We start from the raw sequence: 16160 nt of genomic DNA on the forward strand, positions 1-16160 counted from the left end.
CCCAAACCCACTCAGCACAGCTCCACTCCAAGTTGGATCGTGTTCTTCTTGATTTCATAAATGGGAACATAAAACTACTCAGTAAACGTAGGCCTGCCGGGTATATTTAAGTTAAACTTATATGACCAGAGCATACATATAAAACAATTTTAAAAAGATTTAATGCTCTAAACAAATTAATCAAACCATAGCTGCCAGCCTGTGGCATGGAGCCAACAAACACATTGAATTTTACATACACTATATAAATATTTTGTAAAACGTACTGAAAATACCAGAACGTTAATTTGAGATTTTGGATGTGTATACTTTTCAAGAACCAAACTGGCTCGACCTAATGTATTTATTTCCATGTCTAATTAACTGTAGCCACCTTGTTATCTCTAACTTTGTCGGCATTAAAATTATATGGTGAGCTTAGCCTTAAAATGTCCTGGCTCCCCACCTCAATTCCTTGTTGGCCTCTGTCTCCCGGAGGGCCGGCCACTTGGCTTCTGATGCCTTGTTGTCCCTGCACAGTAAAGTTAGTGATGAGCCACCAAACAATGTCTTAAGGATAAATAAATCAAGAATGATAAATAACGAATTGCCCAAAGCTGTAACCCTACAAACTAATATTTATGCGAGAATAATTGGTCGCGGGAAAGTCGATACAGATATGGTTAAAGACAAAAATGGCCACGTTGGAGTCATTCTTGCTCATATTTATACATTCATAGTAAACAGCAAAGAGTTAATACAATCAAAATTATACTAAAATAAGTGTTAACATTGAGTTGTTGTTGAGGTTAAAACATTTCAAATAAATGAATACAGGTAACATTCACAATAAAGAATGACAAAAATGCAATGCATGCTTTGCATATGAAACACATGAAAAACTGATGCAAACCACCAGCATGCCGGGGAAAATAATGCAATGTTTCTGTGATATCAAACATAAGCCACAGCTGTCAATTATAGGACACCAGGACAACATTATCATCGAAAGCGGAACTTGAACACAATACGAAAACAACTTACCGGATCTCCCTGAATCCCGAGACTGCCTCTTTCCCCAGGTTCTCCCTGGATACCTCTTCCTCCCTGCAAAATGTAACCATAAAACCCAAAAAAAGAATTAACTTTTACGACACGGCGCACTGACATCGTCGGGAGCCTGGCTGAAACGATGCTGCATGCTGCGTACCTGTCTGCCGTGAAGCCCCTTTGGACCTGCAACTCCAGGTCGACCAGCCTCACCCTGCGGGAAGAGCAGACGCAAGGGGTATCGGAGTTCCACTGCATGCATTTAAACGTATATTATCAATCGTGTGGACTGCACTTTCGCAGTTATTTATAGGAGAGCACAACACTAAATAATAAACAAAGGCAAATCAATAAAGTGTGTATTATGAGTAATGTGTAAACTTGTTTTTTCTTCAAAAAAGAGCTTTCTAAAAAAAAGCTCTTGGAAAATAAAATATTATTTGTGACATTTAGTTTCATTTGAACAGCTATACTGATTACAGCCCTTCATTGACTTCCGGTTAACCTCAGATATAGTAAAATCGAGAGCTCATGAATGGAATTAACATTGCGAAAAAGATCAAAACTTGTGACAGTGAGGCATGGCCATACTATGTATATAAAATCCATTAGCACCAGCTATTTGTGGTACCCTAGTACTATAATTGCCCATCTAATGAATCAATTTAATGAATAGCAGAATTTCCACGCACATGCTTTCCACTGATTCCGTCCAGAGCATGTTCACCGTCTTCTCCCTGTTTTTGGAAAAAAAGAGGAAACCATTGTTTTAGCGGTGGGAATAGAATGTACTTTCCATTCTCGTGTTCTGCTGTGCATGCAGGGCGCCTCACGCAATCAACGGAATACAATGATGCTTCAGTGTGGCCTATCGGCATCCAAGAAAGTGCTGCAATTTAAATGAGAAGAGGCGTGCATCATTGCATGATTACCAATCTTCCAGGCAGTCCTCGAGAGCCCTGCAGAAATAACAACCGGAGAGTAATTTTAGCAAACATGACAAAAAACAACACACATCTGGCATTGACTTCTCCACTCCAGTGCAAAGAGTAGCACTCATCCACAGGTTATTGTTTACAGCAATGGCAGGTTTTTAGCCAATTTATCTCAAATGTAGACGCATTGATAGTAGAAAGTGTCTCAATTGATTTAAATGTAAGGCTACAGTTTGGAACAACAATAGCCAATATATAAACGAAACAGTGACACACGCATGTATTTTATAATAACGAATATTGAAACTAAATATAATAACTAATTTTTTTACAGTTTTTCCAACATATTGTTATGTTTACACTATGGGGACCTCATTTGCCAGTAAAAATATGATAATTGGTTCTTTACCCTTCTATCTGGCAACAAAACTGTCAGTTTTGTTGCCAGATAGAAGGGTAAAGAACCAATTATCATATTGTTATGTTACCAAATACATTGCCATTTGACATGTCTTCAAATTATTGCAGTTGTTTTAAATATGTGGAAATGATTACTATTCGATATCATTCAGCACTCACCAAAAATCATATAACTGAATAGATAATGTCACTCAGTCAAGCAACACAAAATAATCCTAAATGATGTGGAGAAATGGCAGTATATTGTCAGTACACTGACACAGTTTGAATACAGTAGGCAGTGGATATTTCTCGGATTGTGATTGAGGTTGCAATAATGAGTCACTGTGCTTGGTCACAGGCAGTAATTGGAGGTTGTACCTTCTGACCCCTGAGGCCTGGGCATCCCTGGAAGCCATGTGTACCGTTTAATCCTGAAGGGCCCCGTTCTCCCTGTGGGAAGTTTACAATTAACCACACAACCTTCCTGTCCACTATCCACAATCCATTTGCACGACACAACGGCACCGTACTCAGTTACAGCCGAGATGAAGTCTTGGATCATGGGCATCACAGCATGAACAATGTTAACATTAACTTGAAAGAAAGTGCTTTATTTTCGCTTGTAAATAGCTGCAGTAGTTTTCATACAATAAACGGACATGTGTGATTGCAAATAGTTTGTGACCTGATGCAAGTGAGAATGTTTTGTGATTTTTTTATGGAGTATTCTTACCATTCCACCTTCTTCTCCTGGATGTCCTGAAATTCCGCTAGGCCCCACATCACCCTTCACAATAAAAAAAAAATAACGAGGTTACAATACCAACATTGTATGGAAGGTCAAGAATTAAAATAACTATTGTGTGATCCCACAATATATTTTATTCTGCGAATCATTTTTTTAACAATGAACCATGCTGTAAAATGTAACATATCCACCATTACATCTGACAAGCCCATCAGCGTATTTTTTACATAACCAAAGTAAAGTGGCACTGTGAACATTTTGATTAATTATTCAGCCATCTTAAATAGACTTCTTTCAGCAGTATTTTCGCCATGCATGATGAGATGCTTTTATAACCGGCAAAAAATTATGTTCATCGCGATGAGTCAGCGTGCGCTTCACCCGCATACTGGCTGGCTGCTTCACTGTACCTTTTGGCCTCGGCTGCCCTGCTGCCCTCGTCTTCCCGACTGCCCCGAGCACTTGCAGTGAACCCCACAGCACTGCCACTCTACCACATTGTCCTGCATTCATGAGCACAGAAAGAGATCGATGTGTTGCCCCTTGCTATATAAAATATTACATTTGTATTCTATTTATGCGTGGTGAACAGGCACGCTTGTAACTTTCTATTAATGCATAAGCCATGAATGCTATTTTACTGTAACATTGGTTTGTAGACATTATTTCCCACCAGGTCCTTTACGAGTTGACTGTCAAGGTCCGGCTGATTCACGGTGTTCATGTGCTGGAAGCGGAATCCACGGCCAAACTCCAAAAGAAGCAGGTTCTCGGGCTGTTTTGTGCCCTCCAACGCCACGGTGATCAGCGCATTCACACCTGCCGGGACACAAGCACTGAAGAACACTACAGCCAGCTTCCCTGAACAGAGCGTGCAGCTTTATGATATATTGTGACAAAACGATTCAATGTAGAGAAAGTGGTGAAAAAACCTCCAAGACGAAGTTTTTCAGATGATCGCTGAATTTTTTCAATTTCCTGATCCACGCCATCCGTAAACAGTATGACCACCTGCGATAACACATGGTCAAAATAAAGTCAACTATTCGTTGATTTATTCTAGCTGAAGCTTGTGCATATGGTGTAAGATAGTAAATTTGGGACACATTGACATTAGTGCTTAGTTTAATTAATGAACAAATGTGTGATGTGATATTGCGAACATCTGCCATTTATCAAGGACATTGGGCACATGGTTCAACTGACGTACCTTGGCAGCGTTTGGATAGGCCTCTTTCTGAAACTTATTGAGAAACATGATGAGCGACTGTTCTGTGAACTGGAAGGGACCCGCAGTGCGCATGGGCCCCAGTGAGTCAACAAGGGTTTTGCTGTAAGCCTGTAGCGGCAACTGGAAGGCTGGCTGCCGTGCACCCGGCGCCAGAAAACCCAGGCGCACGACAGGGTTTGCTCTGCCCGTGCAGCTCAGCGCGTCTGCGAACGCGATTCGGGCCAGGATGCTCCTGAGCTGGTTCTCCAGAAGGCGTTGGCTGATGAACACGTCCCCACCACGCAACTGTGTCACGTCAAATCCAATCAGCACGTCCAGGTTGCAGTCTGGAAGGGCAAGAAGACGCACCTGATTTGGAAATCTCCCCCAATCAGCTTTTTGTCCTGTCTTTGCCAAAATTCACCTTCTTTTGAAACTCATGAAATATGGATTTTTTGTAAGTCTGGGATTATAGCCGTAATAAATATTAATGCCACCCTGTGATGACAATGATGATGATGCAAAACACCATAACTTAAACTCATTATGCTAAATAAATATAATCATCTTTACACTGTGTTACCTCCAGTTTTGGGTGGCAGTGGCGGTGGCGTGGTGAGAGGTGCGTCTGTAGGTGCTTCCTCCTCCGGACAAATGTCCTTGGTGATTTCCTCCTCAATTTTTGGCAGTTCGTGGAAGTCACTAACAAGGCGAATAAAGTCACTTGGTTTGGCAATCTGGCTCAGACCCGTGTGCTGCAAAGCAGTTTCGGCCTGAACGCCAATGGCCATCACCGACACATTCAAGGCATGCAGCTTCTTTGCTCCCAGTGTGATGTCATCAAAAGATTCCCCGTCAGTTATCACCAGCATGTACTGCCGCACGCCCTGGTCAATTCGGCTGCCCACTTGCCTACGGAAGAAGTTGTCGGCTGCAGTGCTGAGTGCCAGGCCAATGTTTGTTGTGTCTCCATTGTCTTTCCTAGAAAAGGCCGTTATAGCATTAAGCAACGAATCCTTATCCAAGTGCTGTGTCAATGAGAACTCCATGTCCGAGATGACATTGTACTGAGCCAGTCCGAAGTGGACGTAGTCCTTTCCAACATCAAACCTCTTCACAAGGGAGTACATGAAGGCCTTGGCCATTTCCAACTCAGTTGGACCCACGCTATAGGATGTGTCCACAAGGAAAACAATGTCTGCTCGCTGCATCTTGCAATCTGACACAACATGAAAGAAAAAAACATAACTTGTGAGAATCAGGGAGAAGTTGATTATGAAAAATAACTGTGGAGAAATACAGGTATACAGTGAAAGATCATAAAACAAGTGCATGGAGGGTGCATTTTGTATCACATTTGCTGTTGAGACGAACTTAATGTGGACTGTTTTGTACATTTTAAAGGGCAGTGCCGTTAACGTGTGATTGCTAGATGTCGGGAGTGCTCGTTTACTTGTGAACAGCGGCCTGCCCCGCAGGAAAAAGGACATGCTGGAATCAGCTCTGTAGACTTGCGGCACTTGGCTCTCAATCTCGGCGCACACCACCTCGGACAAACGGCGGACCATGGAGGGGAAGGACAGGGGCCCATCGAGGCGGAATGTGTGGTGCTGTTTGGGGTCGCTGGCAATGACTCTGAGGTCATCATCCACAGCGTTGTGCAGGCCGACGGCGTAGACCACGGCCTTGGTGTTACGCAAGGCCGTCACTGCCCGGCGCACGTCATCGTCTGGCTTCCCGGCCAGCAGAATCACTACCACCTGGGGCGAAGACACACCGTTCGTCACTGCAACCACAGCAGCAGTCGCTTATCGGGTTTGTAAATATAATACGAAATACAGTCATTAAACATTGGTTTCATCTCTGTGTTTTATCTCATTTATCTAATTTCCATTGGAGGCTGAATTCCTGAAAGCCTCCAGTGGCTGAAAGCCTCCAAAGGAAGTGGAAAGCAACAGCATCTGCGCGGGACCATTTCTGTTGATTTAAAACCAAGTGGTGCTCGTTCTGGGGTTGCTGATTTTGTAAAGCTCAAGAGGCATTGGCATTTTTAGTTTCACCTTGTCATGAACTGAATTTGAAAGTCTCTGAGTAGTACATTTGTCTCATTTAACTTTCTTGTATTTGTTGTGAGTTTGTCTATCTGATGCACCATTCAAAGATCACCAAAAGTGCGACCATAAAAAAGTACGATGCACAATTATGCATTACAACTGTGTAAACGATCAAATGCGCAAAAAAAATCCAAACAGCAAAGCAAATGCAAGACACGCAAACATAAGATCTGTTTCACTCAAATCGCGACGAAAGCTGGACGACCGTGCTTGGAGTAAGATCTCTTGAAACGTATGTGTGTTGAACTTCGTTCACACCGTATGTATCCAACTTTACTAACCAGAGGTGCGGCTCCGTAGTCTTGCGGCACTTTGCTCTCAATGTCGGCGCACACTACCATGGAGGGGAAGGACAGGAGCCCATCGAGGCGGAATGTGTGGTGGCACGTGACATCACCCCCTGCTGCGCTCTCACCTGGGGGATGGTGGGGCTGCGCCCGCCGGCATTGGCCGGCAACAGGGTGTTGCGCAACAGGTCAATTGCGGCGCCAAGGCGGGGGGCCCCTCCACGGAGCTGCAGGGCGCGCACCGCGTCCAGTGCATCCGACTTGGTGGCGTGCGTATCGAGGCGGAACTCGACAGCCGGCTCACCGCCGAGCTGCACGACCGCCACCCGCACGTCATCCGCTGACACGGGAAAGCCCGCGACCATCGTGAAGAGGAATCGGCGGGCACGCTCAAAGTTGAGCTCGTCCATGTTGCTCGAGCTGTCGATTATGTAGAGAACGTCCGCTTTGGGCACGTGCTGGCAGCCTGGCGGGGCAAGAACGCAAGGAGTGGGGGGAATCGCGAGAGAGGAGCTCCGACACGCGTGTGTGTACACTCTGTCTACATGCGCAAAGAAACATTGTTAACAAGAACATTCAAATCTCACGAGCTCAAGTTTGTGTTCAAGGTTTATCTCTGGAGCAGAGAGGTATGGGATATAGAAAAGTGTGACACTATAAGTTACTCATTTAAATTTACATGCACGCTGGAAACTGTAATCAATCTCGCGCCACACCTAGTGCTAATCCCATAAGCTGCAGCGCCAGGTCTTTGTCCACGAGGTTGTTGATGCGCTTGAGGACTTTGGGTAAGCGCGAGGCAAACTCGCTAAAGCGGTCCATGCTGACGGTCAGCCGAGCGTCTCCACCCGTGAGCTGGACGAGCTCTTCGGGCTTGGAGCGCTCGGCCCCCACAGCGTACACCTTCACTCCCGACTTCCGCAGAACTGAAGCGCGCTGCTGGATCTCATCGGTTGAAGCACTGCCCGAGATGATGACGGCAATCTGTGGATAGCCGAGCTTTGCACGGCTCCCAGCTCGCTCCACAAACTGGTTCTCCATCAGGAAACGGATGCCCTGTCCCAGATTTGGGGCTCCGCCTGCCCGGACAGAGTGTGGTGTGAGTAGGGGTAGGGGAGGCAGTGGTGGCAACACGAATGTAGGATTGAAGGATTATCTCCATTTTTATTTTCATACATAAAATCTAGGCTTTTGCTTCAAATTAGAATTTCCTTTTAAAAATTTACAGTGAATATTTATAATAAGTGTGCAGCAGGAAATGGCATTCATTGGAAAATTGACCTATTTAAATCATTTCCACAAGTCTGAAGGCCTTGCCAAAATGTGGCTCTCAGATCAAAAGTACTGCAGCAAAGCTTGGATTAAGGCCAGAAACTTCCCAGATGTGATTCACTGGCTTCTTCTTGAGAATAGTATTGTCTGTTATCCAACTACATAATTCATAACCTTAAGTAAATAAATAATTCCGAAGAAACTTTAGAATGCAGATGTAACAAATGCAATGCTTCCGAGTTAATAAAATATGAAAACAAATTATTTTGATTATGCGTTAGAGAGATAATGTGAAAAGGGTGCTTGTTAAACACAAATGACCAATGGATTCATTAACACAAATGAAATACCAATCAGACCACTATTTTCTTTTTGGAGGGGAGACTTTGGGGAAAATATAACAAACATCACAAGGCCAATAGAGCTTAACCTAAGGGGCACTGCTAACAAAAGCCAACAGAGAACAATCAATCTGCCATTGTAGACAACATGGGGGACCTTCTAGAGAAAAAGGATGTACTGCAGACGTGAATAGGAGGAGATGAGCACATCCGTGCTGTCATAGCTCATCCTTGGCCACGCTGTGAGCGGTCTTCTTTTTCTTTCCTATGGCTGATGTAGACGCTGAGCAACAACTACAATTCCATATGCAGATGGTCAAGCTAGACAAGCGTGTCAGGAGCAGCGGAGGGTATCATTGTGATGTCTCCTTCGTATTTGTGGATCAGGCATCGCATTGTTATATGTTGTACAGTCTCTTCTGGATGACTACAGTCGCACACTGTAGAGTTTTGAATATTCCGTTCGTGCATCAGGTATTAACATCTGCCATGGTTTGTACAGTGGATGCGGTTTATGGTGTACCATAAGCTTGTATGTATGTATGTTTAATTTATTTCGCACAGTTCGTAGCCAACCATGCGAATTAGAAGTGTGGGGGAAGGACAACAAACTAAACACAAAAAGCACAAACATCTTAGTGGAAGATCAAACCCAGGGATTTTCTGTGAGCCGTCACTACCATGCCGCCGCTCACTCTCTCGCTGAAAGTGGAATGTACGCATGCTTGCATGTTGAACTTCTCTTGCACCGTACATAGCCAACCGTGCTCATCAGAGATGCGGATCAATGGACGGCAGCTGCACCACAGGGGAACTCGCCTTTGGCGTTGGTACTGCGGATGCCGGCGAGCACGGCCTCCTTGTTGTCGTGCGTGCGCAGAACGAACTCGGAGCGTGGTGCCCCCCCGTACTGAGCTACGCCGATACGCACTCGGTCCTGGCTCACGTCCAGCTTGTCCACGATGTTGGTGGCCACATTGCGCACCTCGTCGAAGACGGAGCGAATACCCGTCGAGCCGTCCAGCAAGAACACTACGTCGGCGAACTTCGTCTTGAGCGAGTCTGCGCAGAGCCGGGAGAACAGGGCACTTTTTGCTCGAGCCGCCAATGCACTGCGGCAATCACATATCGAGTCATTACTTCAAGAAGGACAGCAAGAAACTGAAAAAGATCTCAAGATCCCCCTGAAAGAGTCCTTAGTGAGAGACTATTGGATAAATAAAGAGCATTATGATTATTATTTGGAGTGCATGGGTGGCGCTGTGGTTCGCGCAATGCATCATGAACTTAGCTGCCCAAGTTTTATTGAACTGGTCCTATGGCCTAACAACCTTCATGGTAAACCTAGTGTGGGGAGGCCTTCATTTAGCAATAGATTTACAAAGGGCTGCACACATGTTATTATCATTGTTATTATATATATGTAGGAAATTAAAATAGGCATGGATGTATGTTGAACTTCTTTCGCACCGTACGTAGTCAACCTTGCTAATCAAAGGTGTGAGGGAAGGACAACAAACTAAACACAGTGGCCCCATCATAATAATGTGGAATTTCCACCACTGGCTCAGGCCATCACTGGAGATAAGAACATTTCAACTTGTGTTTGAGCAGGATGACACATCCTTGACTCTCTTCCATGAGCATAAATGCAGATGCTATAGTTGGAAAGTCCTGTGAAAGTTTTCCAACAATCTTCCCGTGTACAATTAAGGCATTTATTCACATGAGCAACATGTGTTTCTAACTAAGGCACTGTATCATTAATTGAACACAATACTTGTTGGCAATTAAGGGGTCATCCATTTAGTACGTACGCATGGAGGGGGGAGGCGAGGTTAACGCAAATGCGTACGCTTGCGTATGGGGGTCTACTGACAATGTACGTACGCATAGGAAACAGAGGGGGGGGTGAAGCCTCGATAATTTGTCTACACTGGCCTTCAAATAAGTTAGATAGTGCGGCGGTGGACTATCTGTTTGCTTAAACACGTTAATATTATGAATCCTTGATCGTTTCTACGTGAATTAAATATCGGCCATTCTATAGGATTCGGGGTGGGGGTGCGTCAATCGTATGTACGCAGGGGGGGGGGGGGTAAAAAGTACGCGCGTGTACAGGGAGGGAGGGGTCAAGTTTTGACAGATTTTTGCGTACGTACTAAATGAATGGCCCCTAACTGGGTGTGAAGGTACCTACAGTGGCTGGAAGGATGGGAATGCAGCACAGAGCTCACACTGGGCCATATGGAACAAGACATTCTTTGCATCTTGTCCCAGCAGCTTTGATACATTTCTTTCCACTTCCACATACAATTCCACGAACATTTGGCTCCTCCCAAGTACATTTCCATAGATCAGAGTTTGAGCAGAAACGTGTATTTGTCAGGATAAAGTTCACCCTTGACAGCCGAGTTTCAATTGCCCTGTGGGTCCACCACTAAATATTCACTTGAGTGGCACCATCAGGGAGCCTCGAAGGTACTAAAGGGTAACATATTCATCAGGAGTTCATTTCGTGCCTTGCATTGATCTAATTTGCATATCTCTTTTTAAATATTTGTGCAAACAACGTGCACTTTTGGGAGTGATTACCACAAATTATTTGCTGCAGTTTGTGAAAAAAGATTCTACTCTTGCAAACTCAAACAAGGGAGTTCTGAGCTAGCAACAAGAAATTCAACATTTGTGTGGTCGGGGCAGGCTGGGTGCTTTTCCAAGGGAGAAGCAGCCAATCCTGCTAGCAGCATCTCTCCTGAATGTTATCTCGTTGCAGACAGAGGAAAAAGGTCTCACCAATGTCAATTACGGAGTCTCCTGGATTAAAGGCATTAGTTTGGATCTCGTCGGCGGTGAAGCACACGGTTTGAATGATGTCGGAGACGATGCCCTTCAGCTGAGAGAAGTCGACGACATTGTAGGTGAACTTTGAGGATGGCTGGCTGGCGATCTCCTGCAGCTCGTGGAAGTCGGCATTTTTGATGCCAATGGCGTACACCGCGATGCCGAGCTTACGCAGCTTCTCTGCCGCATCCTAGTGGAGGAAGCCCGCACACGTGTGTCACAGAATTGAACACTGTCATGCAGAGCATATAATCGTTTTTCTTTCACGTTTTTTTTATTTTTATTTCAATCACATGCAAATTACTTCAAATAGATTATTCCCCCTTTAACACCAGCTAATTTCAAATCAATTATATGTTAACATAACTATGATTGAGACGTGCATTTCACTAAATAATGCGGCTTAAAAGCTGTGCATGCCGTGTGCAGTTATAAAATTGTACAAGCTCTTCACCTCGACGTCATCCTGAGACTTGCCGTCCGTTATCACCACTGCAATCTGAGGAACATTCTGAGCTTTCCTGCTCCCAGCCGCAGCTGTGAAGTGGTTATCAGAGATGAACTCCAGGGCCCTGCCCGTCATGGTATTGCCGCCCTTATAGGGGAGGGTTTTAATATAGTCCAAGATGTCTTTCTTGCTCGAGAACGTCTTCAGGAGGAACTCTGTCCGAGGGTCGCCACTGAACTGGGCCATGCCGATGCGCACCTGCTCTTTTCCAACAGTGAGCCCATCAACGATCGAGTAGAGGAATTCACGCATTTGCTGAAAGTTAGCGAGGCCAATGCTCCAGGAGCCGTCGATGAGGAGCACGATGTCTGCCTTGTCCACCTTTGCACATTCTGCAGAAGGAAAAATTAAACCGCAAATAAATCATTTGTATGTAGGTTTTCAATGGTTGTGCTGCATCACTCTCTGAGCAACACGTGGTACAACTTGGAAACACATAAGAGAGGAATGCATTTATTAAAATCGCATACAAATATGGCATTGAAAGTTCAGTATGGCACTAGTTTATTCTTGTTCGCAAAATATTATGGTTTGTATTGAAAAGTGGTTCGTATAAATGAGTGGCTTGCTGAGGGTCGTCATTTAATGAAAACTCACGCTCTTCATCAGAGTCCCGCTTCATCAGCGAGTAAAGGCCTTCGGCGAGCTGCCCCGAGAGGCCGGACAGCGCGCGAAAGTCTCTCTGGTAGAAGACATAATCCTTTTCTGGGTCACTGCCGGCCGTGACGAGCTCGTCCAACTTAGCAGCACCAGCGCCAATGGCAAACACGGTAGTGCCATCATTCTTGAGAGCCTGGGCATTTGCCAGCACATCATCTCCTGAACCACTCCCAGCCACCAGCACGGCAATCTGTGGGAAGCCTTCCTTCACACGACTGCCTGCCGCCTCCACAAAGTGGTTGTCTTTGAGGTGTTGCAGCGCGACACCCATGTTGCCAGACCGTCCGCCTGCTCAGAGATAAACCAGCAAGGTTACCACTCTGCACAATACAATTAAAAAAACGTATTCACCATTCATTATCTTTATCTGGCCCAGTGACACTGGCAGAGTGGCACCTGCAAAAGGAATGGGAAATTTTGCCCATTGGTTACAGCTGCCAATGGGGGTCAGTTTTGCCCCATGCTTATTTGAACAGGAAGACATTTTTAATCTTGACTTAAAGCTTTCGTGACTGCAGGAATTCATACTCTTTGGGTCTTTCGGTAAAGTCACGTAGATAGAAAAATTTTAAATAATAAAAATCACGACGTTGCGATTGCACACCAGCAATCGTCTTCAGGTGAAAAAATACAGCGAGAGAGCTGTTGAAGCATGATGTCTGAGATGGGTGCAGCCCAAGGGTAAGTGGGCGGGGTTAGAGATGGTATTTGCATGTAAATGTAAAATCGGAGGGAGCCCTGAGGCTGTGGGGGTGGCCATTGTATTGTGAAAAAACGAGAGCTACCCCCACAACGAGGGAAAGGAGCATCGGTGACTGTGCTGGTGTAGTGAGTTCTAGAGACGTCGGAGACGGATCTGGGAGGCAACACTTTATTTGATACAACACTTGGCAGTACAGCCCCAACTCACTCAGGGCAACGGCCCTTCTATAAGCACTGCCTGGGGAGGTACTGCCTCTGGGCTAACGTGCCCTAACACGGGACCACTACTCTGGGTCCTCCGGCTACGGGTGCCTAGGGGAGGCTACTCTAACCCGACCTAGCCAGGGTGCGGGTTTCGATCACTGGCCCACTCGGACCCGGCCCTTATAAGGACGTCGGGCCAGGGGTACCCAGGGTCTCACCACTGAGCCACACAGAGTCCCGGCCCTTACAGGGGCAGCGGGGCTAGGGGTCCCAGGGTCCTATCTAGCTGGTCTTCTGGCTTCTGTCTTGGACTGGCCCCAGACCCTTCCCGGGGTCCAGCTTTTATACCCAGCACCCGTACGTCAGCCCTGGCTCCACCTACCTTCTAGAGAGGGGGCTCCGGGGGATCCCAGGACACCGCGCAGCCCCCTCCTATCGGGAGGGATCCCGGGGGATCCTAGAACACCCCGCAGCCCCCCACCTACCTTTGGGCTAGGGATATAACGACTGCCCCTACTGGACCCTGACTGCCCCTGCAGGTAAGTGTACACATCCCATCAATATCTCTACACTAGTAAGACAACCAGCCTGTCAATGCAAAGACCTCCAACCTGGCAATGCAACTCAGAGAGTCGAAAATAACTGCTAACATCAGCAGGTAGGATGGAAACATCAGAGCCAATTATGACTTAAAGTGGTTAATAACGTCCTTCCAGTGATTGCTCAGTTTGTACCCATCTTCTTGGTTGAAATTGTGTCTGTGTTTATATATTTAGATGGCTTCATAAACAAATCTTTGTTGATAGCCAGTAGGTTTGCAAAGTACCTTCGTCTTGGAAAAATCTATTTCGTGTGAGCCCACAGCGTTAAAACAATGATCAGCCATGGCCGAGGTATTTGTCCTACCGTGTTTCAGTTCTGCCTTGTGTTCACGAACACAGTCTGAGACATGTCGCTTAGTTTCCCCAATGTAACTACTGCCGCAGACACAACTTCGTTTGTAGACACCGGGGTATTGCATGTCAGGGATCACATCCTTCACAGATGTGATTAGATCATGAATTTTATGTACTGTGTTGAATCGAACCTGGATCTTGTGTTTGCTCATGATTTTGGAAATCTTTTTGGTGACCCCTCCTATGTATGGCAAGGTGATGGTTTTGATTGGGGTGACAACTTTATGGATTGTGCAGTCCGAATATCCATTCATCTTGAGGGCTTGGTGTACATGCTCCAGTTCACTGGCTAAGTAGTGATGGTCGGAAATGCAACGAGCCCTATGGTGTAGAGTTTTAATGAGGGAATGTTTCTGGGCTGGATGGTGGTGGGAGTCAGGTTTTAGATAGGCATCCGTGTGGGTGGCTTTCCAATGAGTCATCTGGTCTCTTTTCGATTAAAACATCCAAGAATGGTAACTTGCCATTCTTTTCCACCTCCATGGTGAATTTGATGGCCAGGTGTATGGAATTGATGTGCTTGAAGAATTTGTTCAATGCTGGCAGGCCATGTGGCCAGATGACGAACGTGTCATCTACGTATCTCTTCCACAAGGAAGGACATAGCATGGATGCCTGGATGGCATCTGTCTCAAATTTTTTCATGAAAACATTGGCTACCACTGGAGATAAGGGAGAACCCATTGGATACCCTTGGGTTGCACCTATCTCAGGCCTATATAACATCCTGCTTCAGCAGCTCTCTCACTGTATTTTTTCACCTGAAGACGATTGCTTGCGTTGCGATCGAAACGTCGTGATTTTGTATTATTTTTCTATCTACGTGACTTTACCAAAAGACCCATAGAGTAGGAAGACATTTTGCCTGGATACTTACTGTTAGATTTCCATGTTATTGTTACGTTTAGATTGTAAGCATCTCGTGCAATTACCTGTGATCCACGACAAATCTTACAAACAGAAAGACTACATCATGGCGACATATTTCTGCAAATAAACAGATGGTCATGAAGAGCCATTGCCTTTAAAGCGGATGCCACGGATGGCATCAGTGACGTCCTTCTTGGCGGCATGTGTGCTGAGGAAGAACTCTGCGCGGGGATCCCCGCTGTACTGAGCCAGGCCGATGCGGATGCGGTCCTTGTCCACATCCAGTGCATCCACCACGCGGCTCACCAGCCCCAGTGAATGTCGGAAGTTATCATGACCCACCGCATCCGAGCCATCCACCAGAAAGACCACATCCGCGTACCCTTCTGTGGGAGAGATACACGGCATGGGCACCTTAACACCCCAGTAAATGGCAATGACACTTTGTGACGCTACGATCAGCCCTCCAATGATCCGTCTGTGCTGTTCTGTAGGTGTTTAAAAATGATTGCATCGAGCACGTGCTTCACATTGTATATTCCAGACACTTGGTTCATTCAACACTTGCCTCCAGCTAAGATGCCAGTGTGTATTTTGAGCCGGAGGTACTGCAGGAAGCGGTCGAATGAGCTGAAGAGTTCTTTGAAGTTGGGCGCATAGAGGACGTGCTGCTCCGAAGGGAGGCTGCCGAGGGCATTGAGCTGAGGAAGCCGGGCCTGTTCGGCTCCTAGCGCAAACACCTTCACTCCCTCCTGCTTCAGGGCTGCTGCATGCTGCTCCACCTGTCCAAGGGGTGTAGACAGAGCAAAAGCCTTGAGCAAGATTGTCCCAGGGTGCAGCTTTGGTGACACAAGGTGTCATCTACTCGTCCTTGATAAGTGTGATGCATCTGCGACAGTAATGATTATACATTTTTCACGAGCCAGAGTCAGACAATGCTTCATATTTCCAATATAATCACTGCATAGCAGTGCACAAATGTCACTATGCTGTGAGGCCTAATGATGCAAAGGGCTTAAGTGCAATGTTTAAAAAATACTAACTGCAAGCATCTCCATGCAAGCATTTCTATTTCTAA

The 16160-nt window shown here is 45.8% G+C and overlaps 1 protein-coding gene across 1 annotated transcript in view; it reads right to left on the reverse strand.

The window, feature by feature from the left end:
* Positions 1-16160, reverse strand: part of LOC133345096 (collagen alpha-3(VI) chain-like) — a 45524-nt gene that overhangs the window by 19766 nt on the left and 9598 nt on the right. Inside the window, 21 exon segments of the mRNA XM_061555573.1 lie at positions 446-511; positions 1024-1086; positions 1190-1243; positions 1722-1766; positions 1962-1988; positions 2745-2816; positions 3100-3153; positions 3525-3617; positions 3788-3933; positions 4047-4125; positions 4325-4671; positions 4908-5543; positions 5778-6084; positions 6854-7191; positions 7442-7804; positions 9158-9400; positions 11135-11372; positions 11637-12022; positions 12288-12638; positions 15235-15468; positions 15651-15864. Coding sequence (XP_061411557.1) covers positions 446-511; positions 1024-1086; positions 1190-1243; positions 1722-1766; positions 1962-1988; positions 2745-2816; positions 3100-3153; positions 3525-3617; positions 3788-3933; positions 4047-4125; positions 4325-4671; positions 4908-5543; positions 5778-6084; positions 6854-7191; positions 7442-7804; positions 9158-9400; positions 11135-11372; positions 11637-12022; positions 12288-12638; positions 15235-15468; positions 15651-15864 — 4356 coding nt within the window.

The sequence above is a fragment of the Lethenteron reissneri genome, chromosome 21, assembly GCF_015708825.2.
Source record: "Lethenteron reissneri isolate LAM-NWPU_2019-01 chromosome 21, ASM1570882v1, whole genome shotgun sequence".
NCBI lineage: Eukaryota > Metazoa > Chordata > Hyperoartia > Petromyzontiformes > Petromyzontidae > Lethenteron > Lethenteron reissneri.